The sequence below is a fragment of the Heloderma suspectum genome, chromosome 4 (assembly GCF_057233095.1).
Source record: "Heloderma suspectum isolate Gila_16-S chromosome 4, 16-S_ref, whole genome shotgun sequence".
Lineage (NCBI taxonomy): Eukaryota > Metazoa > Chordata > Lepidosauria > Squamata > Helodermatidae > Heloderma > Heloderma suspectum.
In genome coordinates, this window is record NC_139461.1 from 235,846,428 (window position 1) to 235,872,465 (window position 26,038).

General features: G+C 41.1%; 1 protein-coding gene across 3 annotated transcripts in view; it reads left to right on the forward strand.

The window, feature by feature from the left end:
• Window positions 1–26,038, forward strand: part of ERI3 (ERI1 exoribonuclease family member 3) — a 271,698-nt gene that overhangs the window by 18,941 nt on the left and 226,719 nt on the right. For all 3 annotated transcript variants that reach the window (XM_084852745.1, XM_084852748.1, XM_084852746.1), the window contains exons 3-4: window positions 15,793–15,909; window positions 21,550–21,609. In XM_084852745.1, the coding sequence (XP_084708871.1) occupies window positions 15,793–15,909; window positions 21,550–21,609 (177 nt within the window). The remainder of the gene's footprint in view (window positions 1–15,792; window positions 15,910–21,549; window positions 21,610–26,038) is intronic.

A 26,038-nucleotide genomic window follows, 5' to 3' on the forward strand; every position in this document is an offset into this window, starting at 1 on the left:
AGGATATTGCATATGCCTGTATTGTGCAGCTTAGATTTCTGTCCTGTTATGGCTATGGAGCTCTCTAGTGTCTCTGCTTAAGATTTTGAATCAAAAAGGGTTACTAAGTAAAAATGAGCCTCCTGGTCAGCATGGTAATAGAAATTCTGAATTGTGGGTTTCAGTGGAGCTGTGTAATGTGGCTGTCTTAATTAGATTTGCACTTCAAAATTGTGAGCTAGCATGGCTAGTTGGTGTATTTTTTCTTGGCCTGAAAAATGGGTTTGCCCCTCCTCCCCCCGTGTTCATTAAAAATCACAGTATTTTAGGCTGCATTTTAAGCTGCAGTATAATGGCCCTTTTCTCTTGAAATATTTGAAATTGGCAATGGGGCAAGTGGGCTTGAATTGCGGCAGGCTGTAGGGAGCCCAGCCCCATTATCTTTTGTGATGGCCCCCTTAGCTACAGTTTTAGAAAACTATGGGGGTGGTGGAGGTGGTGCAAGATTTGTCTAAAATTGGAGGGTGAGGTTTGTGGATTTTTTAAGCCCTACCCCTGCCAAATAATTTGAATTCAGGGGAAAACTGTAGAGGTAATTCTTGTTGATCATGCTACTATTTTCAGCTGCCTTCCCAGGTCCTCTTTCTAGTTTGGGTTATATGGGCCTCAGCTCTTCTGGGGGATTGCATCTCAGTTTTAGCTGCCTTGAAGGTGTACCTGCCTTTATGTTACTTTACCCTATTGAAATAAACTGGATTAAAAAAAAAAATCTTTCAAATCTCCTGCAGTCTTGAGTGTCTGTGGGGAGGTGGAGTTGATTTTTGTGAGCAATATTGCAGGAATGTTTTAACTTTTCTCTGGCTGTTTCCTGTGCGCCTAGCCTTGGGTGCAGAGACCTGCCAAAGCTGTAAATTGACTCTACTGTATCCCCTTTGGATATGGGCTTGGCCTGTGTGCATTTTGATGCAAACCATGATGCATGTAGAGCTAGTTTACTGCTGGCAGTAAAAATGGAGCATGAGTGGAATACATTTACTACAACTTTAAGGAGCTGTGTCCCCCAAGTCCTTGCTGTGGAATGTAACAGTATGTGCCATCGTGGCTTGGCTATATATTTTGTGGGGAAGATAGTGCATTAAGGCTGGACATTATTCAGTTGGATCTTTTCATCAACTGTGTCCAAGGCTCACCTGCACCATGCATTTCTTTGCCCAGGGTTGTTACTCTGTGTTTCTGAAGAAAGCTGTAGGGGCACTAAAGAAACTTGACTCAAAATATCTTATTAAAAATGAGAACTTGTTCTCTACGTCAAAGTTATTATTTTTTTGGCAGATGTGCATTTAATATGGATCTAGAGAGGGGCTTTTGGAGAGCTGGCTGATGTGTAGGGTGGTATATAAGATCAGGGCCAGCATTTGAAGAAGTGCAGGCTCGGCAAAGATGGGATTTGGAGCAATTAGCCTAGTACCATTTAGGTAGAGGCCAATAAAATGAGATAAATATCCTTCCTTTCCCAGCAGGCTTTCTTGTATCTCGGAGTATGACAACCAGTTAAATGAAGGACTAACAACTTAAAAGTAGTTGGGGTCTCTTCAGCACTATAATTCTCAGACACTTACTGATAACAAACCCAAACCCAAATCTTCGACAGGAGGAATTCAAATATAGCTCCCCAGAGCATTTTAGGCATTGATTCCACATCTTTGGCTTAAATCCAACATATAGTTTATGGAAGAAATTGCTGCGCTAGCAGAGCTCCGCTTCCTTTTCTGTTGCGCAAGTGGTTGTCAAAGTGGTAGAGGACCACTTTGTAAACTCAATATCTGCAAGTGGCTCTGCAACTACTTGTGCAGGTAGAACTTTAGTAGGATTCTGCACTCAGACATAGTTCAGAACTTGGTTTCTGCTAAGTGCAACATTATTTGTGCTAGTGGAATGACACTGTTGGATGCAACCCCTTAGTCATGTCTGCTTTCTCTCTTCCAAAAATTAAATTTATTCCTAAACAGGGATGCTGTGAGCAGAGCAAAAACTTGCAGTGGAGGTGAAAAATGCTGTTTGCCCCAATTTGCTATAAGAACAGCTCACAAAGTATATTCTATACCTTTGCTGAGAGAACCAAGCCAGCTTAACATGGAGGATCCCAGGGAGCAGACTCATTCTTCCTCCCCCACAAATAGTATTTGCTTTTCTAATTCTCAAAGGTTATTTTTGCTTCTTGTATGTAATTACTCTTGAAGTCAATCCCTGCAGATTTTGCTGCATTTTATTCATTCACATTGAGCTTCTTTCAGCAATGCAACAAGTTCTGTTCTGAACTGTTTTACCTCCCTGAGGTCAGACTTTCAACAGCCATGGAAGGTTGCTTATTGGTACTCATTTGGACAATCATATAGAGTTCTCTTAGTATATTTGGGGAATATTTTATATAAAATTATATACACACACATGTGTGTGTACATATACACCCACCCACATACCACATATATTCTTACGGAAGGGCCATAGCTTAGTACTTGCTATCTCTAGGTAGGGCTGAGAAAGAGCCCTGCCTGAACTAGGGAAGCCGGAGAGTTTGATTTAGTTCACATTGAGATAAGAACTTACCAAATCTGCACTTCTGAAATCGGTATGTGAACCAGAACATATTTAACCTTCTGTATTCACATTTCTTAGAATTTTGCCATGCAGTTCTTCAAACAGAACATTTGTACAAAAATGCATATAAATGAAAAAAATGTACAAAAAAGCATTATATAAGGGAAAGCAGTTTGCGAAAAATGCATATATTAGGCAAAAATATGTACAGAAATATGTATTTTGGGAGAAATGTGCATGAAACTGCATACACATTTCCATGCAGACTAAGGATGGGAAAAACCCATGACTGGGAGGAACCATAGTTGACAGATTTGTCCAAGCCTAGTCTGAACCTCCGGAGAGTCACTACCAATCGGTGTAGACCAGGATGGGTTACCCTTTTTGGCCCAAGGGCCACATTGGCTCCAGGCAAGCATGTTGGCAGCTGCATGCTAGCAGTGGGCAGAGCCACAGCCCAAAGTGTTGTCCTCTGGCATGCTTGCCTGGACACACTCGCAGACACACTGCCATGGAAAGGCAGTGAACCTCCCATGGATGGAGAGATTATTCTCTTGTCCCTTAGGCAGTTTGCTGCCTTTCTGTGCTGTGTGGTGAGAAACGGGCTCCCTTTGATACCACACACCATGGAAAGGAAGCAAACTGTTCCCCCATGGGCAGTTTGTTGCCTTTCAGACCTTATTCCTCTTTGAGTTAAAAGATGCTTCCATTTCTGGTGTTGAAGAAGTGGCTGACTGTTATCGTAAGAGGACATGTTAAGATTCTTCCAAAATGTGTCCTTTTATTTATCAGTGAACATCTTAATTTTCTTATCAACTAACGTTGATGGATTTGATTTTTTGAAGAACTGTATTTTCCCCCACAAATATTAGGCTTTGCACTTAACCACAACTGGAGATAGTTTACTTTTAGTTTGTTTAATTTATTAAAGAGAATATCCTGCCTATCTTTAATAAATCAAAACAGTTTTGAGTTTGTAAAGCCTATCTTTAATAAATCAAAACAGTTTTGAGTTTGTAAAGCCTTTTTGACACTGTGGCTAATACCTTGAAATACCTTGAAATCTGCAATAATAGAAAATACTAATCTGCAATAGCAGAAAAAAGAGGTTTCCCATGTGTCTCATCCAGTGTGTGGAATTTCGTTTGGGTTTGTTGTACTGCGAGTTTGTTTAGTGTTTAGTTAATGCAGTGTTGCTATCAGTATAATTGTTACATTGAACAGTCTTCAAAAAGTTGCTTTTGCTTCCTTTTTAAAATTAACTCATTGAATTTCAGAGCCATGTTCTTTGCAGGTACCGGCTGGCTATGTGCTACTCCAGTATCAGAGGCAGTATGCCTAAATAAATAAATAAATATGTGTCAGGATTGATTCTGAGCACAGGAAGATAGTTAGCAGCTCAGATTCAGAAGAGGAGCAGCTCGAACTGGGGGAGGTTTTTTCACAGGGCAGTTTAGATATGGATAGGTGTTCTTCTCAGGTTACCAGCTCCCAGATGGCCGGGCATGAAACCTCATCCTCGCCCCTCTCTGTGAGAAACAGTGAGCAGGAGGAGGAGGAGGAGCTTGAGGTCTGTGACCTAAGGGATGCTAAGCAGAGACCCAGAGCTAAGAGGGAAACGTCAGGGGCAGAGCTTAGACATTCGAACCGGTTAGCAATGCGTGATAGGTTACGCAGGGAAGCAGCAGGTGAGGGGCGGAACCTCCCCCTCTAAGTTAGCCTAATCAGACAGCCGCCTTTTTAAACTGCAGGCAACTCTCATTTATTCCCATTTGAATCTCCTGGAAGTATTCCTTTGTAGCCAGAGAGTCTTTGAGTATTTGCATCTGTAATGAACCTGAGAATAATGAATGAAAGGCATGAGACTGAAGCCTCTCTTTTTGTGTGTTGTGAGTGCTGGAGGAAATCAGGGAGGCAAGGGAACCCTGACACTATGTATACCAGTTATATAACATGGGCAGAGGGGTACTGTTTCACTCATGTCCTGCTTTTGGGTTCCCAGTCAACAGCCTGTTGGTTACTGTGTGAACAGAATGCTGGATCAGATAGACCCTTGTTCTGATCCAGCATGGCTCTTCTTATGTTACTAGGAGCTCAAATGTATTTATGACTTGCTGTAATGGTCTTTTGACTCAAAGGTGTCTCCTTTTTTAATCAGTAGCCTTGTGTAATTTCATTGTAGTGTATACAATCCAATGTGAGGTGTTTTGGCTGTGATCAGACTAAATTTATGTCCCTAGATTGTTTGCGTGGTCCAAGTCTTTGTTTCAAACAGTGAGAATACTTTCCTTTATGAGAGATCCAGTTTAAGGGCCCATTCATATGATCATTGTGCATATAGTAGCTCCTTGAAATTCCTCCACAGAGCTTCCTTGGCCATGGCTAGACACTTGTGTGCAGACACTGCCATATGCAGAAGAAATATTTTTTCCTATGCCAGTGTCAAAGTTTCATGAGCTTTTATTGATAGCAGCAAAAAAACTTTTACTCTTACATTGATGGTAATTGCATGGAATGGCTAGCCATGGACAGGGAGCAATAATGTAAAGCAAAGATGGGCAGAAAGTATATATCCAGATGTTTTGGACATCAAGTCCTAGCTTTCCTGACAATTGGCCATGCTGGCAGGTGCTTCTGGGAGTTGAAGTCCCAAAACATGTGGAGATCTACCTTCTGCCCACCCCAATGTAAAGCAATTTTAAGTTGCTAGTATACTTCCAAAGGTTGTATGAATTACCTCAGAGACACATTATGGTTGAGACTTTTTTCTTGGCATTCAAGCTCAGTGTTTTCTTTAGTTTTTTGCATTACTCAGCTTCCCCTGTTTCTCTTGTGCATTCCATTTATGAGCCCTGCTATTTTCCCATATTAAGAGGAGCCTTACTAGGTTAAGAAAGGCAGTTTACCTTGCCTGGTATCCCCTCTTAAAAAGTATTCCATACCATATGCTTCAGAAAATCTATGTAGTAGTACAGGACACTAACACAGGATTCTAGTTGCTGCCAATTGCTTCCAATTTTTAGTAGCTTTGAATTTCAGGATGCCCTTCCTGAAATTGCTCTGACCATCTTGGATAAAAGCTGTTGATAATCTTCCATGTATTGTACACCTGTTTTGGAATCCATTATACTAGCTAATACTACTGTATCCCATAACAGTGGGTTTTAAGAGTGGAGGGTTGTTACAAGGGTGTGTGTGTGTGTGTACTCCATATGTATTAAACTTCTTGTGTGTGAATACATGTTGTATATAGTGCTTCTTGATTCTTTCTTCTAAACATTTACAAATTTTGCCCCTTCTCTCTACCCCCCCCACGTTAACTGAAGTAATCTCAATGCATTCTTAAGGCAATTTGTATAGGTAGACCTATGTGTCAGTTTTTTTAATCCCCCTCCCCATTCCATTTCTGAGAAACTGTTAATGCTGAACTTGTTGGCTTCAGATGAAATAAAGTATGGTGTGTGTGATTCAACAGTGATCTCCATGGCTTGTTAAGATACTGCATTTTGATGTTCCTAAATTGAGACCTTGTCATTTTTGAAATGGTTATGATTTTGGGCAAAAAAGACACAGGAATAACAGTTACTGCACTGTAGATTTAACCTAGATATTATGATGAATGTAAGGACAGCCAAGTAATGAGTATGTTGTGGAACTAGACTTGTTAGAGATGCTTGGGACAATATCTTAGGTTAGTAAATTGGATTTAAGACCTCTGTAAAATGGCTAAGAATATGACTTGAGAAAGTAAAGAGGAAAGGCATAGGATTGAAAGCTCTGACAGCAGATGTTAGCACCTAATCGTCTTTGCCTGGTTCATGGCACTGCTCTGTTCTTTAATGCTCATTTATGGGAATATGTAGAAGCTTTGTCATTGGCATTTTCTTGTTTCTCTTTTCAAGTATATGGAATGTTTAAATTTCACTGAATCAACAAATATCTGTGTATTTTGTTTTCTTCAGGTAACTGTGGCAAAAATGTAATTTGGTATTAAATACTGGCCTGAAAGTCTCTTCAGTGGTTCTGATGAACACACTGGCTTGAATATTTTAAGACAGATGTGCTGAGCTAGAATAACACACTGTGTGTGTGTGTGTGTGTGTGTGTGTGTTGAGATAGGACGGCTGACTAATGTAGCAGTGATTTTTTTCTTCTTTTTGTAATGGCTCTGTGTGGTCAGTTTTGCAGAAATTTTGAGGCCGCATTTTGGGGGTGGGCAAGCAAAGTGTTTAGCCATGTGTACCCCAGGAGTCCAGTGTAGGACTGCTCGATTCAGCCAGCTTTCATTAAAATAATAATTAAAAACTCACTAGGCCAGTACTGTCCACATGCTGTCCCTTCTTCTAATTGCCTTGGAAAAAAAGGGGGGGGGATATAACCCAAGCTTTCTACAATCTCTGATTCTTCTATCCCCCCCCCCCAACTTGGAGGCATCAACTCTCATCTGTCAAAGTGTAAATCAGCAATTAAAACACAAACAGCGAAATGCCAAAGATGACCTGGAGCACAAAGCGACTGACAAACAAGTCCGGACAAATCGGCGGATAATTTATAAGCATTGCCCTAAAATCTAATTATTTGGCAATTCGAATTTGCAGCCGGCCAGGGCTGTGCAATAAATTTAACCCGCCATAAATTATTTAGGAGCAGCCTGTGGTGTAAATCAAAAACACAAGTGTTTGTTTAAGAAACAAGCTCCTTGTGCATAAAATGACTTTTTTGTCTTTTCAAAAGAAAAGAAGAAAAACTGTTGAATGAAATGAGCTGCTGCCACTGAAATCCTGGCTTCTTCTCCTGGAGGTATAAACAAGCTGTTTTTCAAGCAGAGAACACTGTCCTTTCTCTTATCAGCAATATCTCCTACTGTCAACAGCACCCGGCTTTTTTACTGCAGTGAGAACAGTCGGCTTTGATTTTCCTGTGGCATCTTTCATTCTTTATATTTATTAAAAAAAGTTTGCAAGGGCGGGGGAAAATAAATTATTCTCAATTGCAGTTTTTTAAATTGAATGGGGTAATCTTATCCACTTCCAATAAATATATACTGGCCTTTGTGTGTGTCTTGCCCACTGCTCAGATAGACATTTGAGAGCCTGAATGTTCTTGTGGGTATTTTATTTCTGTAATCTAATAAGGGCTACAATATTGTGGACAAAGTGTTCCTCTGTGAATATCAGTGTAATGTTTTTTGCGCCATTCCCAAATTGAGAGATTTCTGTAGAAGTGGCTCAAGCAGTTAAGCCTGTAGCTTACCCTTTCAGTAAGAAAGCTCACTTAGCTAGAGCCTTAATTTTGTTCTCTTCACTAGTTTTTCTCCTTTCCCTCATCTCAACGACATTATGCCAGGAGCTTTTTTGTTGTTGTTTAGGAGGGTGGAGTGAAATAAGTTGGGTTTACAGTGCTGAAATCACAGGCCCTCATGAATTTTTGTAATCCCCTGGAAAGGAAAGTCCTTTTAAGTTTTCAACAGGCCAGTTGAGATTCAGCCTCCCATCTGTTTTTTGACGACTTTTTGTGGGGTAGGCAAATTACCCAAGGTGGCTGCAGGCATGTGTGTATATATGTTTTCCTCTGAGGGTGGTAGGTCAGAAATTCTTCATGGACTGCCAACTCTTTAGAACGTAAGTGCTGCAGACAATTATATCCAAGATGATTTAAAGCAGACATGTTTGGTAAGAGTGTTTATAATTTGAACTTTACTCTGTGTGTGTGTGTGTGTGTGTGTGTGTGTTTAGCTGACTTGTAGTATTTTTGGCAACTTAAAATTGATAAGAGAAACTGTCTTCCTATCATATAAATGCAAATACCTGTACTGATGAGCTGTGTGCAGAATTATTCAGTACGAATTGGTGTATACGTATTTCATAACAATGGGCAGGAGAACTTTAAAGCTCCTTTAAAGGATTCCAATTGCTCCTTTCATCACCAGCAATTGGAATCCTTGCTTTTCTTTTTAGTTAGTCTGTGGGTGCATGCATTGGTGGCACAAATGGGTTTAGCTGTGTGTATAATCTTAGGGAAGTGTATTACTCTTTGACTAGTCTTAGTACTATTCCATCTCTTATTTTGGCATTATGGCAAATTCCTAGAGTGGAAATACACAAAGTATCTGGGAAACTTACATGGTAGAATTGAGGCATACTCCAGTTAGTGCCTTGTCAGAAAGTGCAATGTGATGACTTTGGCCCCTGCAGTTGATATTTGAGATCTATATGGGGATCCTTAATCAAACAACTGCCCAAGCGTGGCTTGCTAAGTTGTCAACAGTGGGTTAAAGGTGGGTTGGGGTTCATGTAGCCCAAGAGGCTCAGGCTCTTCATTGTTAGATTTGAATTTGGCACAGACGTGGCGTGGCCAGACTGCAGATAATATTTTGCTGATGGATTTTCTTAGTAAAACATGAAGGGAACTTTTCCCCAGGAGGCATATTTAAAAGGAAAAAAATGCTAAGAAAGCAATAGGTTTGTAGAAAGGCAAAGGTGGATTTTACAGAGGGTACAAAGATGGATTGAACTTTCAGAGTATCTCAAGTGCTTCTTGTGTGTTGCATCATTAAGTTGGTTCAATCAGAAATATTCTTAACTGACCCTGTGCCTTGTGGTGGCACTGTCACAGCACCAACTCTGGAATTATTTCCCTCAAACCAAGTCAGCTACAACTTAACTTCTAGCCCCCCTCCTCTTTTTTTACCCCCTCTTCCATCCATTCTTTGAACTTGAGTGACAGAATGAATATATTATAGTACTTTAAAGCTGGCTAAGTTGCTAGTCTATGTGCTTTAAAACCAGCCTGCTCGGTTGTGTGTGCAAGTGCTTACCATTTCATAATAGCTCCTAATGAAATTCTAGATCTGTAATAACATTTTGGATATCTAAAACAAACCATATGCTTGTAAAAAAGTGGAAACGGATCAGCTTTAAGCCATAAATTCTGGGTAATGGAGCGCTTTTTTCCTCTTTATGTTTGATAGATATTTTTGTTTCCGCAGGAATGTCAGCTCCTAATTTCATGATGTATCATGGGTTTAGGAAAATTGAATTTAATAAAGGCCTAAGATGAATGGCAGCTTTAAAGGTCCCAACACTTGTCTTTATTAGCAGGATGGACGGCGGGCTCCCCAAATGCTGCTGCTCTCCAAATGGAAGTTTAAATGGAAAGTAGTAGTGTTGCAGGTTACATTTCATTGCAGGGCTGGTTAACATTGTTAGAGAGCAGTGGTGCTGATTTCATAGGGCCAGTATCTGTTGTAGATACCAGTGGAGCAAACATTGTTGGAGACGTAAGGAAAAAGTTGTTGTTCCCACCCCCACGGGAACGTTGGGATAGCAGCCTTTGGGGAAGGTCTTTTCTGCTCATTGTGAGAAACTGAACAACGAAGCCAAGGAAAAAAGGGTGTGGATTGGAAGGAAAATAAAGATGTTGAGATTCCCCTGAAGGCATCTGATTTCTTAGTATGCCTTTTGTAGTCCTATAGTTTTCATAAGGTGGCAATAATTTGGTCAATCACAAAACTTTCAGACTTGTTCATTTCAGTGTTTTATTTTCTCCAGTTGGTTTAATGTAGCCCGCCTGAAGGTGAGGTGTTTGCTTGATTCTGTCTCCTTTCATATTTTATTTATTATATTTCTGTACCACTCAACAGCTGAAGCTCTCTAGGAAGTTCACAACAATGTATGGGATCATCTGTTGTCCCAGTGCAAAGCTGCTTGGCAACAGTGCTGCAGGGCTAATTTGTTAAGAGTAGGAGGAGGAAGACTTAGACAGGGCTGATAGTTGTTAAATGGAAACTCCAGAACTGACAAACCCTTTGAGCTGCTTGATGTATGACATGTGAGGATTGAGCCTAGGCAGGGTGTTTACAGCAGGGGAAAGTTGATACGTCCGTATATACCTTCTCCCCTTTGAGGGAGTGTTGCCTGAGCTACAGCACAAGTTGTTGTGAGTTTCTAATTTTTGCAAGGAGTGGGGAGCCTGTTGCCCTCCAGATGTTGTTTAGATTACACCTCCCATTATTCTTGGCTATTGGCCATGCTGTCTGGGGCTGATGGGAGTAAAAGCCCAGCGATATCTGGAGGGACCACAGGTTGCCCACCCTTGTTCTAATTCTGGTGGAATCCAAGGGGATGCTTCTGCCCCCACCAATTCTCTTCTGCCGATTGCATTGCACAAGCAACCCCTGCTGCTTGACCAACGGCAGTTTAGTGCTTCGCATCAGGGAGCCCTGCCAACCTACCTCCTTCCAAAAACAACTGTTCCTGCTTGTTTCAGGGCTTCCCCTAGGAAGCACTAAATCTCCCTTATGTAAGCAGTGGGCCTCGCTTGCGTAACACAGTTGGCGGGACCCACTGCTTGCGCAACAGAATTGGTGGGGTGGAAAAGAATCGGCGGGGGTGTAGGTGCCCCATTAGATACTCCCGACAGCTTTCTATACTCTGGTTCTTCTTCCTGCTCTAATGAGCATTCTCTCAAAAACTTAAGGGAGAGGCTGCCAAATGCTACAACAATGGAAGTGTAGGACACATGATTAAAGTGTGTTAGAACTGAAACATAGCTATGGAGTAAAGCTTAAGTTCCAATGCTTCAGCACCCCAACAAAATTATCTACGATACTGAACTATATGTAAAGTCTTGAGAGAAGGAAAATGTAAAAATGTTGATACCTTGGGTGTTGTCATTATTATCTGGGATTATAAGGTACTGGAGTTTTGACAAATACCTTTGACAGTCAAAGGTTGGTTAGTTACATTATCTTCTTTCTAGGATTAAGAAGAGAGGGTGCCAGGAAAGCTTGAGAACCGGGTAAAGGAACATGTTGCTCAGGCATGGACAACTTAGGCTGTATGTACTCACACTGTCCTTTGTCTTTCAGTCCCAGTCCTTTTGCTCTTAATGTTGGGGGTAATATTGAAGCTGGAGTCAGTGGTATATTGATGTTTAATAAGTTATATAATATAAAGTCTATCTGAAAGACTGCCTCCTCCCATATGAGCCTGCCTGAAATTTGTGCTTGTCACCTGAGGCCTTGTTGCATGTCCCACCTCCTAGAGAGGTCAGGCTGGTGGGCACTCATAACAGGGCCTTTTGTGTAGTAACAACCTAGTTGTGGAATGTCTTCCCCAGAGAGGTTAGGCTAGCCTCCTCTTTAGTGTCCTTTAGACATCTGGTGAAGATGATACTGTTCTGCCATGCTTTTAACAGTTAATGCCACTATCTGTTTTTATCATTAATCCCTGGTTTTAAAATGCATTTTAGGTTTTCCTATTTTTATGTATTTTAATCTTTGTATTTTTATTGTATGTTGCCTCAAGGAATCATTGAGTGGAGAGGGCGATGCAAAAATATTCTAAAGTAATAATAAAAATAAACATTTAATTCTGACAACCGAACTCTTGCAAAGTTCCGTTTTTGTATATAGTGAACCGAGAGTAAAATGAGCAAAGTTGCTATTTGGAACAAAATGCTCTGGAAGCTTCAGCTGGCCAGAAATAGAGTAGTGAGATGGTTAACAGGGAGTGGTCAATAAGTGCATATTACACTAGTGCTTTGTAACCTGCACTTGCTTCCAGTCCGTTTCTGGGCCAATGCAATTCAAAGTGCTGGTATTAACGTTTGAAGCCCTAAATGGCTTGGGGCCAGGTTACTTGTAGGATCACCTGTTCCTGTATGGTGTTGTCTAGACCTTAGGATCTTCATCAGAGACCCTTCTCCAGGTTTCCTGTCTAATGAGGTGAAGTGGGTGGCTACCAGGGAGACAGCATTTTGATGATGGTGACTGATTATGGAATGCCTTTCCCAGAGAGGCTCACCTGATGCCTACATTAGGATCTTTTCGATGCCACGTGAAGAGTTTTTTTTTTATTTTCCCTGGCATTTTAAATGATTTGTATATCTTAGATCTTGCAGCTGTTTCTTTCCTTCTGGGTATTAGTGAGGTTTTTATATTGATTTTATGCTGTTCTGTGTTGGTTTTATGCTGATTTCTGAATTGTTCTTAAATATTATATGGATTGCTTTTAGTTTATTTGATTGCTATTTTGTATTTTATCGATTTTAAAGCTTTGTGAACCACCCAGTTAATTGGATGGTGTAGAAATGCCATACATACATACTGACATACTGCTCAGCCACTATCAGAGCATCAGTTTTACAGGCTTGTTCAGCTCTGGTTATTAAGTCAGCACAATATGTGAGTCTGTAGAATGTCTTTACTGCTTACATGGTGCAGATGTTAAGGTAGAAGCTTTTTGGCTCATGAATGAATTTGTAAGACCCTTAACTTCACATCTTAAACTGAAAGTATTTTCATCCCAATCTTTCAATTTTTAAAAAATAATGTACTAAATTCCACTTTCTGTAGCGGTACCAGCCTTCATATAATTCCTAAACACTTGAATATGACCACAACATGTTTACATAGGAAGTGGTAATGCTGCTCCTGTTTACTGTACACTCCAGACAATGTTTCAGCATATGTACACTGACTCACTCAAATAGTCCAAGAAGATAATTTCAAAGTACATTATTTATTGGCAAAATGTGATTAGAAGTGGTGAATATCACTCCAGCCAAAATTTGTAAACTGCTGTATCTTGGCCATTTAGTCTGATTTCCCTGAAATCTGGATAGCTTGTTTGACTCATCAAGGAGATTTTCCATACCAAAATTCATTTTGATTTGACAAACAATATCTGTTTTATAAGGAATATACTTTTTTGTGCTTTTAAGGATAGAATGCTAAAAAGTGGTTCCACCTTAACTATGCAACTGTTCCTGACAGAAGTAAGCAGTAGCTGATGGTCTTCCTTAAAGTTGAGGGGGGGGGGTGTTAATAACTTAGTGAAAACGTTTCATATTTTTATAATCATAACATTTCCCCCTCCACACAGTCCTTTGCAATTCTCCTGCCACTATGGAAGATGCAAATTATTGACAGTAGTGTTGCCATGAAAGCAACCCCTTCTGGATATAGGCTACAGAGCTTGTAGCACTTGGTGTTTCCCACTATAATTTATTGTAACTAGCTGTCCACCAAATAAGCTCTTGATTGGTGTATTTACAGGTTTCAATCAAAGCTACTTCTTTCTTTTATCTTCTTCAAAAGAAGAACTACACATTCCACATACTAAAATAATTTATATTTCTTTGAGGGTGTGCTGATGCCATTACCTCACATTTATGACCTCACAAGGATGTGCTTGCTACATGTTGCCCAGCAGCGTTGTGGTCAGGGCCCAAAAGCTTAATTTATTTCCCTCTGCCGTAGCAGTTGGATTCTTAAGATGCAAATATTCCTGGCAGTTTCTTTCATTCTTTAGGCTTATTTTTCCTCTTCCAGATGTTTTCAGGCAGTTTTGTTGTTGTTGTTCTTTAAACTAATTCTATTCATGTTTTAAAAATTTATGAAAGCACTAATAAAAATGTCAAAGTGGTAAAAATGTTAGCTTTTGCTCTGCTTTGATTAAATTTTGCAAACTGTTTTTGAATATTAAAAAGCAATTTTTTTTATTCTCTTTTCTCCACAAGTGATTTGAGAGGCTGAATGCTTGACTATCACTCAGTAGGCTCATTTGCACTCCAGAGCTCCAGCATCATGCTTCTCTATTAAATAACACAGACAAATTATCCTTTAAAGACACCAAGCAAATTGTCACTCCTCTTACATTAAACTCAGGAGGGGGTGGAGAGGGGAGGAAAGAGACAAAGGATTTTATTGTTTTTATTCCTTGGGTGTTTTTTTTAATTTCATGTATATATTTTAATAATTGCCAGATCCATTGTAACTGGGCTTGCTTAAACTTTTTATTAACAAGCCCTTGTAAAGTTTTGATTATTCAAATTGTTGAACATTCAGTGTTTCCCTTTCCTTCTATCAGTATCAGTTTGCTACAGAAAATAGTAATGTATGCTATGTACAGGGTTATGTACATGAGTAGGGTGGGAGCAGCGTTTCGCATTTGTCTTGAGTTTCTATGCAAGAGTCACAGAGGCTGAAGTCTAACATGTTGTGTCTTCCGTTCTAGATATGTGCACATGGGGTTCAGTGTACAATTTTACGGGATGGCATTGTTGCATGGGAGCAGCAGTTCATGTACATATTTACAAATAATATGCACATTTCTCTTCTTCTGCTTCCCATGTATGTATTCTTGGATTATAAATCCCTTGGGGTAGGGATGTGCCAGACCTGTTTTCTGTATAGTTCCATGTAATAGATGACGCTATATTGTTGTTGTTGTTGTTGTTCAGTCATTAAGTTGTGTCCGACTCTTCGTGACCCCATGGACCATAGTACGCCAGGCCTTCCTGTCCTCCGCTCTCTCCCGGTGTGTGCTCAAGTTCATATCCAGATGCTATATACAATAATAATAATAATAATTTTAATTTGCAGACTTAATAATAACACTTTAATTTGTCCTCATCTTCCTTCTGATTCTTGCATATACTGCAGTAATATTTGCAATCTTATATCTGTGACCATGAGGATTTAAAAATAAAACAAAACAAAACTAAATGTGAGATCTTGAAGCTTGTTAAGACTGCAAAACTATGTCCTGGAGCAGGGGTATATTTGTAATTGTCTTTGAATATGTTCGTTGATCTTTGTAACAACATGGAGGGTGACATCCGATTTTGTATGGGTTGATGTCCACCTGGAAGTGGGACTTTCCCTTCCTCTCCTCCCTGCACTCCCCAAATATGCTACAGAGACTCCCCAATCACCTGGAGCAGATTTTTGTGGCATGTGTGGGGCTGCTGAGGGAAAGGGGGAATTGGTTCCGCTAGTAGTGTCTGCTCTGCTGGTGGACAGACACAGTTTGATACAACCCTGAAGTCCTTAAAACGGAAACTTTTGGCTTGGATCCATCCAACAAAGCCCTATCAGAAGGCAATTCTGCTTGTGGAAGGGTGTGTGTGTCACTGATTTCACCCTTTCAAATGCAGTCTCCCACATTGCATTGAATGATCTTCCTGAGCAGCTTTTCAGGGGGTGTAGGGGGCTCATCAGTAAGGAGGGGGCAGAAAAGGCCCATTCCATGAGCAGAGCTCTGCTTGTGGTTCTTAGGATCCAAAACATCATTCCTATCTTGACTGGTGCTCTTTGTCACATATTACATTCACTTTCCATGCATGTATGGATTACCATTTAATTTCTTGGCAGGTTTTTTCCTTCATTTTAAAAAACAGATGGGTTAATACCTTGTCTTCTTATTGTAGGAGATCATTGAGTTCCCCATCCTGAAGCTAAATGGCAGGACAATGGAAATTGAATCCACCTTCCACATGTATGTGCAGCCGATGGTCCACCCACAGCTCACACCATTCTGCACAGAGGTAAAGCACTTCATTTTCCTGGAGTTGATTGTTACCTGGTTGCTGGGAAAGGTTTCTTCTGGGGCATCTGAAATGAAGGCAATTGTTCCTAGTTTCACACAGCAGTTGTTGAAATCCTTTCGCCTGTTGTTTGCTTTAATTGGTGCACTAGAATGCATTGGTTAGTTGTCTAGACATTGCTACAGTAGCAGTAGTTTAGAGGTTTTGATTTCAATGAAGTTGAGATTGACCTAAAATAAGTTTCTTGCTGTCTTCATCATGGAGAAATGGTGGGCAGTTTCTAGTGCCAGACTGCACATACAAGGCTATCTCTACCCCACCCCTTGGAGGTCAAGAACTTTAGCTCTTCTGTGGTTACCCCCAAAATACATTTCTTCCTCCTGCAAAATGTTCACACCAACTACCCAACCTGCGGAGATCAAGAACTCTGCTGCATTAAGAAAGGGTTAATGTTTTCTGCAAGGAAGGTTTCCAGCATTTTGGGTGGGGATGGGGGAAGGAAGCTTTTCTTCAGTGAGCTGTGAGTGGTTCTGGGAACAGTCAATAAGTCTTCTTCACCCCATGTGTAGAACAGATCAGTGGTAAGCAGGCAGCTGATGTGGTGATGTCCTTTCAGTACTACAGTGCCACAAAGGCATTTGGGATACAGGGAGGGAGCAGATGAAAGAGGCAGGGAAGCATGATGTGCGAATGCAAGCAAAATCTCATAATATGAAGTTCTCACTGAGAAATTTAGGGGAGCAGGAGAATCCTATTTGCTGGGTTCAGATGCAAAACCAAACCATTGTTTGGTATAACATGTTTGAGCCTTGGGCTTGTGTGCTCCCTCGTCTCTCACATGACAAGTCTCTCACTCCTTTCCAAGTCTGAAAAAAGAAAAAAGCACGTGTTTGCAGGTTACTTCATACCAGGAAAGGAGGCAGGGAATTGCTGCACACAGTAGTTGAGTAGCTGGAAGAATTTAAGCAGGGACACATTCTGTCTCTGCATACTGCTGTGTTGGGAGAAGCTGAACTTGCCCAAGTTCTCCTTTCTGTACAACTTTTAAAGGCAAGTCCTGTCCCATGAGAGCTGGAAATGTTGCAGAAACCAAGGTGTTTTGGGTGGTATGAAGAATAGCATGGGCAAGAAGAACACAGTCTTGGATCATATAATGAGTACCTAATTCTCCTATCTCTCTGTGCACCCTCTCCCCCTCTCCATATTTTATTATAAGCTTTTGTCTAAATAGCTGTTAGCAGTCCCCTCTGTTTATGTTTCTCCAAAAGCTCTGATTTTGCTAAATGCTGGTAAAAGGTTTTGCATCTGCAACCCTACTTATAACTAGTAAGCTTTATATGTCTCTTTGTCTGCACAGAAAAGCCAGGTCCGATTATCTGATGGTATGCCAGAGACAAGTGCTTATGTAATCAGCAAACTGTCTTGAACTAGAAATACGATGGTGTACTAGATAAGAGACAGAGGAAAATCCATGCTGTTGACATTGTCTTGAAGCTTGTCTACTGTGCTGCCCTCTTTTGTCTTTGCCATTTCCATGAGGGAAAGCTGCTGTGGCAAATTGACTAATTACACACCTTCCTCCAACTTTCTGCAGAGTTATCCGGAAAATATGTCCTCCTTGTTGGTCGACCAGCAAGAAATCTATTTTGCTGGCTTGCGTTTGAACTAGAATGTGAATCTAGGTTGATGCTAGTGCTTCTCTTTGATTATCTTTTGTTACTCATGAGGTTAGAAACACTTGGTCAACAGGGGGAGCTAGAAGACAGGGGGATCATCTTGCATAGTGTCTTTTTCCATATCATACTGTTCTCTTCCACAATGGTCTATGGGGAAAGGCTATCAAACTTATTTTCTCTTAACTGCTTTCAAAGCCAGGTGGGGAGACTTTACATTCTGCAGGTGTTTTGTTCTTAGCCTGGAATCAGGGAGGCATAAAACTGAGCAGAAACTATTTCTGTCTTCAGCTGAGGCCTGCTGGTGGTAATTGCAGGGCAGAGAGAAGGAATTTTTAGTACAAAGAATGTCAGGAATTTTTAAGAGTTTCCGGCATTACTTCCCCCTAAGATTTCAAGATTCATGTAGAGAAGTGTGTCAATGTGTATGAGATTGCCAAAGATGCAAAGAGATGTAATATTGGAATGGTTATGTGAGAATCTGGAGCACACAACTGACAAAGTTCCTCAAAGCTGGTCCATCAGCTCTGATGGCTATGGCCATCTGTAGAAGTTGACAAAGGCCATCCTGTTCTTTCACTGTGGTACATTTTTGGTGTATAGGTTACCTATTTACACTAGATACAGCAGGGATAGGTAAACTTTTCTGGCCCATGGGCATATTTGGCAATTTGAGAAACTGTCTGGGCACCACCACAAAATGGCTGCCTGGGAGGCGTGGCTAGTCACAGCAGAAGTAACCTGCCCAAAGGACTAAGTACAAGGAAGAAGTGGGGTCTGAGACCCAACACAGTAAACAGTTCCTTTGAATGAACAGTTTTCAGCATCAATAGAAACTTTCACAGAAAACAACCTCTTTTTGTCCCCCGCTTGCTCTGCCAGCCAACTCATTCCTCCCTATCTCTTTTTCTCACACACTCTGGATCACCACCCAGTCAGTTTCTCTCTCACGCACCCCCCCTCCCCCACTGGCTGGAGACCTTCACTTTGCTTTGAGGGAATCTCAGCTCCCAATAAGAGATTCTGTTACGTGTGTGTGTGTGTGTGTGTGTGTGTGTGTATATATATATTAGGGAGGGTAGGGTACCTTGGTGGGTGCCAAGAAAGTTGTCTGTGGGCACACTGGTTCCCATGTGCACAACATTGCTTATCCCTTATTTATAGCATAAGAAACTCATGAGTTTCATGATACAGAAAAGAAGGAGGCACAGAACAGTTAACTTGCACATTTATTTTTCCTTTCAGAGTATCTGAGGCCTGTAGGCAGCCGCTATTACCTAATTAAACTATGGATTAATATAAAAATGGCTTCAAGAATGCAAAATGCAGTCTTTGTCCCTCTCTCTCCTTAAAATTCCACCTAATAATGACTTGATGAACTTCAGGAGTCCACCTAGAGGAACCCTGCATTCTGAAAATTAAAAATTTCCCCCTAAAAGGTGTGTATTACCATTCTAGGGAAGTTATATGAGAAAATAATCTTCCCATTATAAGCAGCTTATTCAGCTGGTCAGGTATTTGGTATTCATTAGATGTAATTACAGTTTAATTGGAGTTTAATCTTTTTTCTTCCACACCCCAGTTACAGTACCAGCCTGCCACAGAAATGCAAATTTGGAAACAAACTTGCTGGTGCTACGCTGTGTTTTGTATCTACTATTATTTATTATATGTATAACACCATCAGTGGCACTTTGCAGAGTAACTTTTTAAAACAATTATAATTATGGTTTTTAGATAACCAATATAAATGAGGCAGGAGGGCAAGGAGGGGTAGGGGTTAACAAGTATGACATATCTGAGGTAACAGATAGGCAAAAGATTACAATAGTAATGTACCTAGTAAAAATATGTTAAAGGCCCACTTCTGAGAAAGGAAAACTAGTCTATGCATATGTATTAGATACCAATACATCAGATGCCCAGCTATGTGTATGGGAACTGCTGTCCTGCAAGCTCAAATGTGGAAATAGCATTAAGGTTCTCTGTCTGTTGTATAATTGACAATGGAGATTTGTCTTTCCAGTTTGGAGTTTGTCTTTTTGCTACCACAAATGCTTTCAGGATCCCTCTTTGTTGTCCATCCAACAGTTCCCAGAGGACTGGGATTTAATTCAAAAGAACATGAATGTTAGTATACTTCAAAGATAATTCCAAAACAAAATTAATACAGGAAAATGGCTTCAGTCCAGAAAGAAGCCACGTGGGACAAGCTTGCATCCTTTCAGAGTAACTTAAAGAAATGGCTGGTCTCATCCCTGAGGAGATTACAATGTTACATTTAGGACTTTTGAAGATGGGGTGGTGGTTGTATGGGGAGACAACAGATGAGGGAGAGGCAAAAATAGATGTGGGATGACAAATGCATAGGAGAACAGGGAAGCAGAAGAGTTGTACAGCAAAAAGAAATACAAGTGTCAGGCCAGTATACGCTTAATTCGTGGAGCAGAGACTCGGTTACTGTCCGGGTACTACCTTTTGTGGGGTATAGGCTGGGGTCTCCCTTTCATAATAAAACTGTGTGCTGAATAGGTTTGGGTACAGAAAGGCATTTCCTAGCTATGGAATCTTATTAGGAAGTGTCACAAATTGACAAGGAAAAGTAGTGAAAATTCCTTCCATGGAGCTTTTATGAGCAGGCATCTCCCTAAGGTGCTTAACGATTAGGGTTTCCTGCTTCAGAGCAGATGATTGGGATGAACTAGCTTCTGTATCTTTGTCATCTGCTAAGTGTCCTTAACAAGCAATATGATTGTGTATTTTTTCTTCCTCTCTCTACACTCCTGGGTATCATTATAGAGTTATGTTTCTGTGTTACTATGAAATATTTTGCTTCAGGCCTAATAGTAGATACACGGGTGGTCTCCTTGAAATAATATTCCATATAAGTATTAGCAGAGTACTGACAGTGATCTCCTTTGTCTCTGTGGGATTTATAATACAAAATGCAATCACTTTTAAAATGCAAACACTTCTTCTCAAATTGAATTTGCAAATGTCTATAAAATTGTAAACCTAGCTTTATGCTCTGTTCTGATAATGCTTTGATAGTTGTTCCTCCATTCCCTGGAAAGCTGCAGTGCTGATGCCCAGAGCACCACACTTTTCCAGAGAGGTTTATTTTATTTATCTGTTTATGGCCCTTTTTCTTAATCACCAGTGTATGGGAGTGCCTGAAGTCACCTTGAGCTGTAAAATGTAAATGAGGGGTGCAGCGGGAATGGCACTGAAGAAGTTGCATGCTAAAACTGGAGGCATTTTGCTTATTCCATTAGACTAGAGCATCAACTGCAGGGCTTGAAGTATAGCTTTTGCTTTCCTAAGGTAAGTATTTGATAGCATGGAGTTGGTATTCATGTTGCATGTCAGTCCTAAGGACATTGTAGTTACACACCATAATAACCTTTCTGTGATGGGCAGCAAGCTTCCCTTCTTCCATTCCCCATTATATGATGAGGGAGTTAGAGGGTAAGTAAGCAAGACTGGCTTGCTCAGAATCACACTGTGAGACTGGGATTGTGCATTAACATGTAGGTCCCACAGACGAAAGGGCCTCTTTCTCTCCACCAGCTGCGCTTCTGTTGGCAAGAGGAGGAAACTGAGCGCAGATTACGAGCAGGTTCATACAATCCTAGAAGTGTAGATCTACAAGGGAGCATGGATGTCATCTAGTCCGACCTGGAAAAATCTTAAGAAACAAAATAAAAATTTGGAGGGACAGGGAGCATGGTGGGTGCCAAGAGAGGTGTCTGTAGAGACACTGGAGACCCTAGCTCTACAGTATTCTTCGTTGTTTTCAGTAGATCCCTAATCTGGGCTTCTGTGAGTGTCTGTGCTTTGGTACTTGTGTGGAGCACAACAATGTTTTGGCAAATTAATGAGAAGAGCAGAAAAAGATGGTCCGTTCCTTCCAATGGTCTTCTAATGTTTTCACTAATTTTTGTTTTCTGCCTTTCCTTTGTTTCAGCTGACTGGAATAATTCAAGCCATGGTGGATGGGCAACCCACTCTCCAGCAAGTGCTTGAGGTAAGAAGAATAACCTTTAGTTCCTGACCTCTGACACCTCCTCTCCCTCCTCCTTCCTCTTCCTGTGTATTGAACCACGTAATTTGACTATGATTACAGCTTCATTAGAATAACATTTGCTGTCACATCAGTGGCATGCTGTTGAGAATATTGAACCATTGATCTGTCATTTCCAGCTGTTCATGTCAAAGGTACTGACAGCATGTCCAGGCTTCTGCCAGAAGTCATGAGAGGAGCTGTGTGTATGGGGAACTCTCTTGCTAGAAATGGTCTTCAGGGGTCAGCAATGTTGCATTAAGACTACTGCATGAAAGATGATAGATTAATGTATGTATCAGCTTAAATGCTAAGTAATAAACCACAGTAGAAGAAATAGTGCCTCTGAAATCTTATCTATGATGGTACTGTATACAGGAGATAGTCTTAATAGTGCCATCTGTTTAATGTTGTATTTCTGCAGCATTTAAGGCTTAATTAGCTGAAAGTACTTTTGCAATCAATAGCTTTTGTTGTTTGGTATCTATGGATGCAATTCTCCAGGAGGTAGATCCTATTCTGACTGCAGTTCGATGTGTTGCTCCCATCAGGATTTGGCCTAATAGTGCTTAATCAACATAATTGCAACCATAGCTTTGTGTAAGGAAATCTGATTAAAGGTTAAAGTTGCACTCTCTTGCTTTAGGGATAATGTGGAATCTCCTGGTGGGGGAAAGGGAGCAGCTGGGTATCCCTGAATGATATTCAGTAGTGAGCCTCCCTGCTGCATTGGGAGCTCCCTCAACTGGCCCTGAGGAGAAGGCCTATCTTCCACTCTCTGCCGAAAAAATATCTGTTTGTGACTAATAGGGCTAACCGTAATAGTTTGTTCACTATCCATGGGACCCGCTTCGGCCAAGAATGAGGCCCTAAACACCCATGCCTCCTGTTCCTTTAGTTTGCTTTCATACTCTAATATAGTTAGTATAAGCCAGACAAAGAAGTTTGGATATGGTGCCCGATACAAAATTAATATATTTTACACTTCCATCTGGAAGGGTGAGGCTACTGAGTTAAGAGGGCACTGGAAGAATTGCACCTCCAGCAAAGGGATGATGTCCCCTGTTGGGAACATTGGAAGCTGGTTATACCGTGTCAAAGCATTGGTCCATCTAGTTCACTATGGTCTACACCACAGTTGATGAACTTTAGGATTATGGGGCAAATCTGGCCCTCCTGGAATCCCAATCTAGCTCTCTGGGATTCCTCAGATGGCCATGCCTCCTTCCCCTGGTCATGCCTCCTTTCCTTCCAAATGTTGATTGTTTGGTGGTTTCTCATCTTTTGCACCCCCACCCCCTGCTCTTAAAGGTTAAAATGCCTTTCTTAAGTTACTGGCGGTAAGGGCTTTAAGCTACAGTATGCTGGTATTTTGGCCCCACTTCTTTTGCCTTTGGCCCTTGTTGTTCCACACACCACTGGACTGTGGCCCGCAAGAGCATCTTTGAAATGTAATTTGGCCCTTGGGCTGAAAGAGGTTCCGCACCCCTGGTCTATGCTGATAGCAGTTCCCTGGGATTTCAGACAGGAGTCTTTGCCAACCCTTCCTGGTGGTGCCAGGAATTGAACCTGGGACCTTTTGCACATAAAGCATGTGCTCTGCCACTGAGTCACTGCCCTTAAAATGTCCTTTTTTATAAGTCTTTCTGGAATGAAGCAAGTCCTGAATATTGGCTTCTGCGTATAATTTTACACCAATTCATTTTAACAACCCCCTCCCATTCATGTCAACTGTTCCTAGTTGCAGGGAAAAGGATCCGAGAGTAATAACTGGAATTTTAGTGCCCTTGTTCCTTTCCAGCCTTAGTACATGTCCTCTACTTCCATTCCCATACTGCTCACCGCTTTTGCTTTCTCTCTTCTTGGTCTGTCACCTTTGTATGCATTTAAAAAAAATCTAAGTCCTGGCACTATTTCCCCATTCTTAATATTGTAATTAGCATAACATTTTCTTTCGTGGAAGAAGCTGACCTGGCATTATTACTGAGACTTGGGTGGGTAAGCTGGGTAGAGTTGATCTGATCCAGTTTTGCCCATCTGCGTAGTTTGTGTTATATCAGCATAGGCTGGAGGGTTCTGGGATGATGTCACCATGGTCCATAGCAGTTCATTTTTCCTCACCAAGTAACCCCTTCATCTTGCGGCTTGCTTGGAGGGCCTGCATCTTGTATTGGGCCAAAGAGATAAATTGGGGATATTGCTGGTGTGCCATGCACTCTGCTGCCCAGCCACCTTCCTGGGCTGATGTTGGAGGAATGCTAAGGCTCCCTCTAGTAGATTGGCTCAGGATTTCATGACCTCCATGTCAACCATGGGGCTATCTCAAGTTGTTACTGGCCTGATGACTCACAAAGCAGGACATACCCACAACTTGGCCTTTGTCCCAAGTTGTGACAGGGATGGTCTGAAAACAGGAGGCATACAGACAACCCCATTGTCAAGGTCAGACCATTTCCTGGTAAGGTGTGGACTCACGACTCCAGTTTCCCCCTGACGGGGTGGGAGACAAATTCAAATGTCTGACTGCCAGAAACTAATGGAATCAGATGAATTCCTGCATACTCTGGGGGGAGTATCCAGTGGATATAGCTGGCAATCCTGGTGTGGAGAATGTGGATAGGGAGACATGTTCCTTGGTCTCCCAAAATACTAGAAGCAGGGGTCATCCTATGAAGCTGATTGGTGGGAGATTCAGGACAGATAAAAGGAAGTACTTCTTCACACAGTGTATAGTTAAACTATGGAATTCGCTACCACAGAATGTAGTGATGGCCACCATTTGGATGGCTTTAAAAGGGGGTTGGACAAATTCCTGGAGGAGAAGGCTATCAATGACTATTAGTCTTGATGGCTATGTGCTACCTCCAGTACCAGAGGCAGTGAGCCTATGTACACCAGTTGCTGGGTAACATGGGTGGGAGGGTGCTGTTGTGTTCATGCCCTGCTTGTGGGTTCCTGGTCAATAGCTGGTTGGCCACCGTGTGAACAGAATGCTGGACTAGATGGACCCTTGGTCTGATCCAGCATGGCTCTTCTTATGTTCTTAAGAACCTAGTCTCACTATGGAATGGTGAGGTGTGAAGGGCTATTGGGTGTCCATTTGGCTCCTTGGTGTTCCAGGGAGCTAAGAACAATGAAACAAGCTGGATGACGGCTAGAACACAGATGACTCAAGATGCTGAAGCCAACCAAATGTGTTAGACATGATTATGTGATATCTGTGGCAGTGAGAGTGGTGAAAAAGGCTTATTTCGCTGCTTCCATTTCATCCTTATGTAACTCCACCAGAGCTCTTCAGGGTGGTCCAGGGTTTATTAACATTTACCCTGGTGAGTGGAGGTTTAGATCCATCAGAAGCCTGCTAAGCACATTCCACTTTGTGGAATGGTCTTCCCCCTGAGATGAGATGTTCACCAGTAATTCTTATTTTTAGTTGGATGATAAAGACAAATGTATTTATGTAAGCTTTTCTGGTAGTTTAGCCTACTATGTATTTTATTCTTATGGATATGTACATAACGGTTTATTGATTCTATGTATTGGTTTTGTATGTATGTTTTTATGATTTGTGTACATTGCCTTGAAATCTGTAGATGTAAGTGGTTTATAAATACTTGTAAATAAATAACAAATAATAGTATTTTGCTCTGAGTAACTTTATACACATGTGGCACAGTATAAATAGGTCAGGGTCAAAGACCTACTTTAGGCGTGTCCAAGCACTTTCTGACTAGAATCATAGGATAGTAGGCTTGGAAGGGGCCTATAAAACCATCGGGTCCAACCCACTGCTCAATGCAGGAATCCAAGTTTTAAGCTTTCATATTTTATATTGTTTTATGCTGTACCTTGTGGTTTTAATTTTTGTGAACCACTCAGAGAGCTTTGGATATTGGGTGGTATAGAAATGAAATAAATAAAATAAATAAATCCTCATTACCAGGCAACTTCTGATGAAGATTTTTGAAACGGGTATATTACCTGATGCCCAACTTGAAATCCCCCTTTTGTCATCAGTTTACTGTGCATTGTTATTTAGACTGCGTATAACAGAATTTCACCTTTGTTCATGGGTTTGATATTTTTTTCTAAACTTCGTACTGAATTCCACTTGTTAGGACACATCTGATCATGCTTTGACTATATATGCAGGTTATATTCATTTATCATGTAATAAATGTGATGCCAGTGTGGTGTAATGGTTAAAGTGTTGGACTGGGACTCAGGAGACCTGGGTTCAAGCCCGTCCTCTGCTATGAAGCTCACTGTGTGATTTTGGGCCAGTCAATGACTCTCGGCCTAAACTACCTCACAGGGTTGTTGGGAGGATAAAAATGAAGAGGAGGAAGGCTATGTACACCACCTTGGGTTCCTTGCCCAGAGAGCTTCAGCT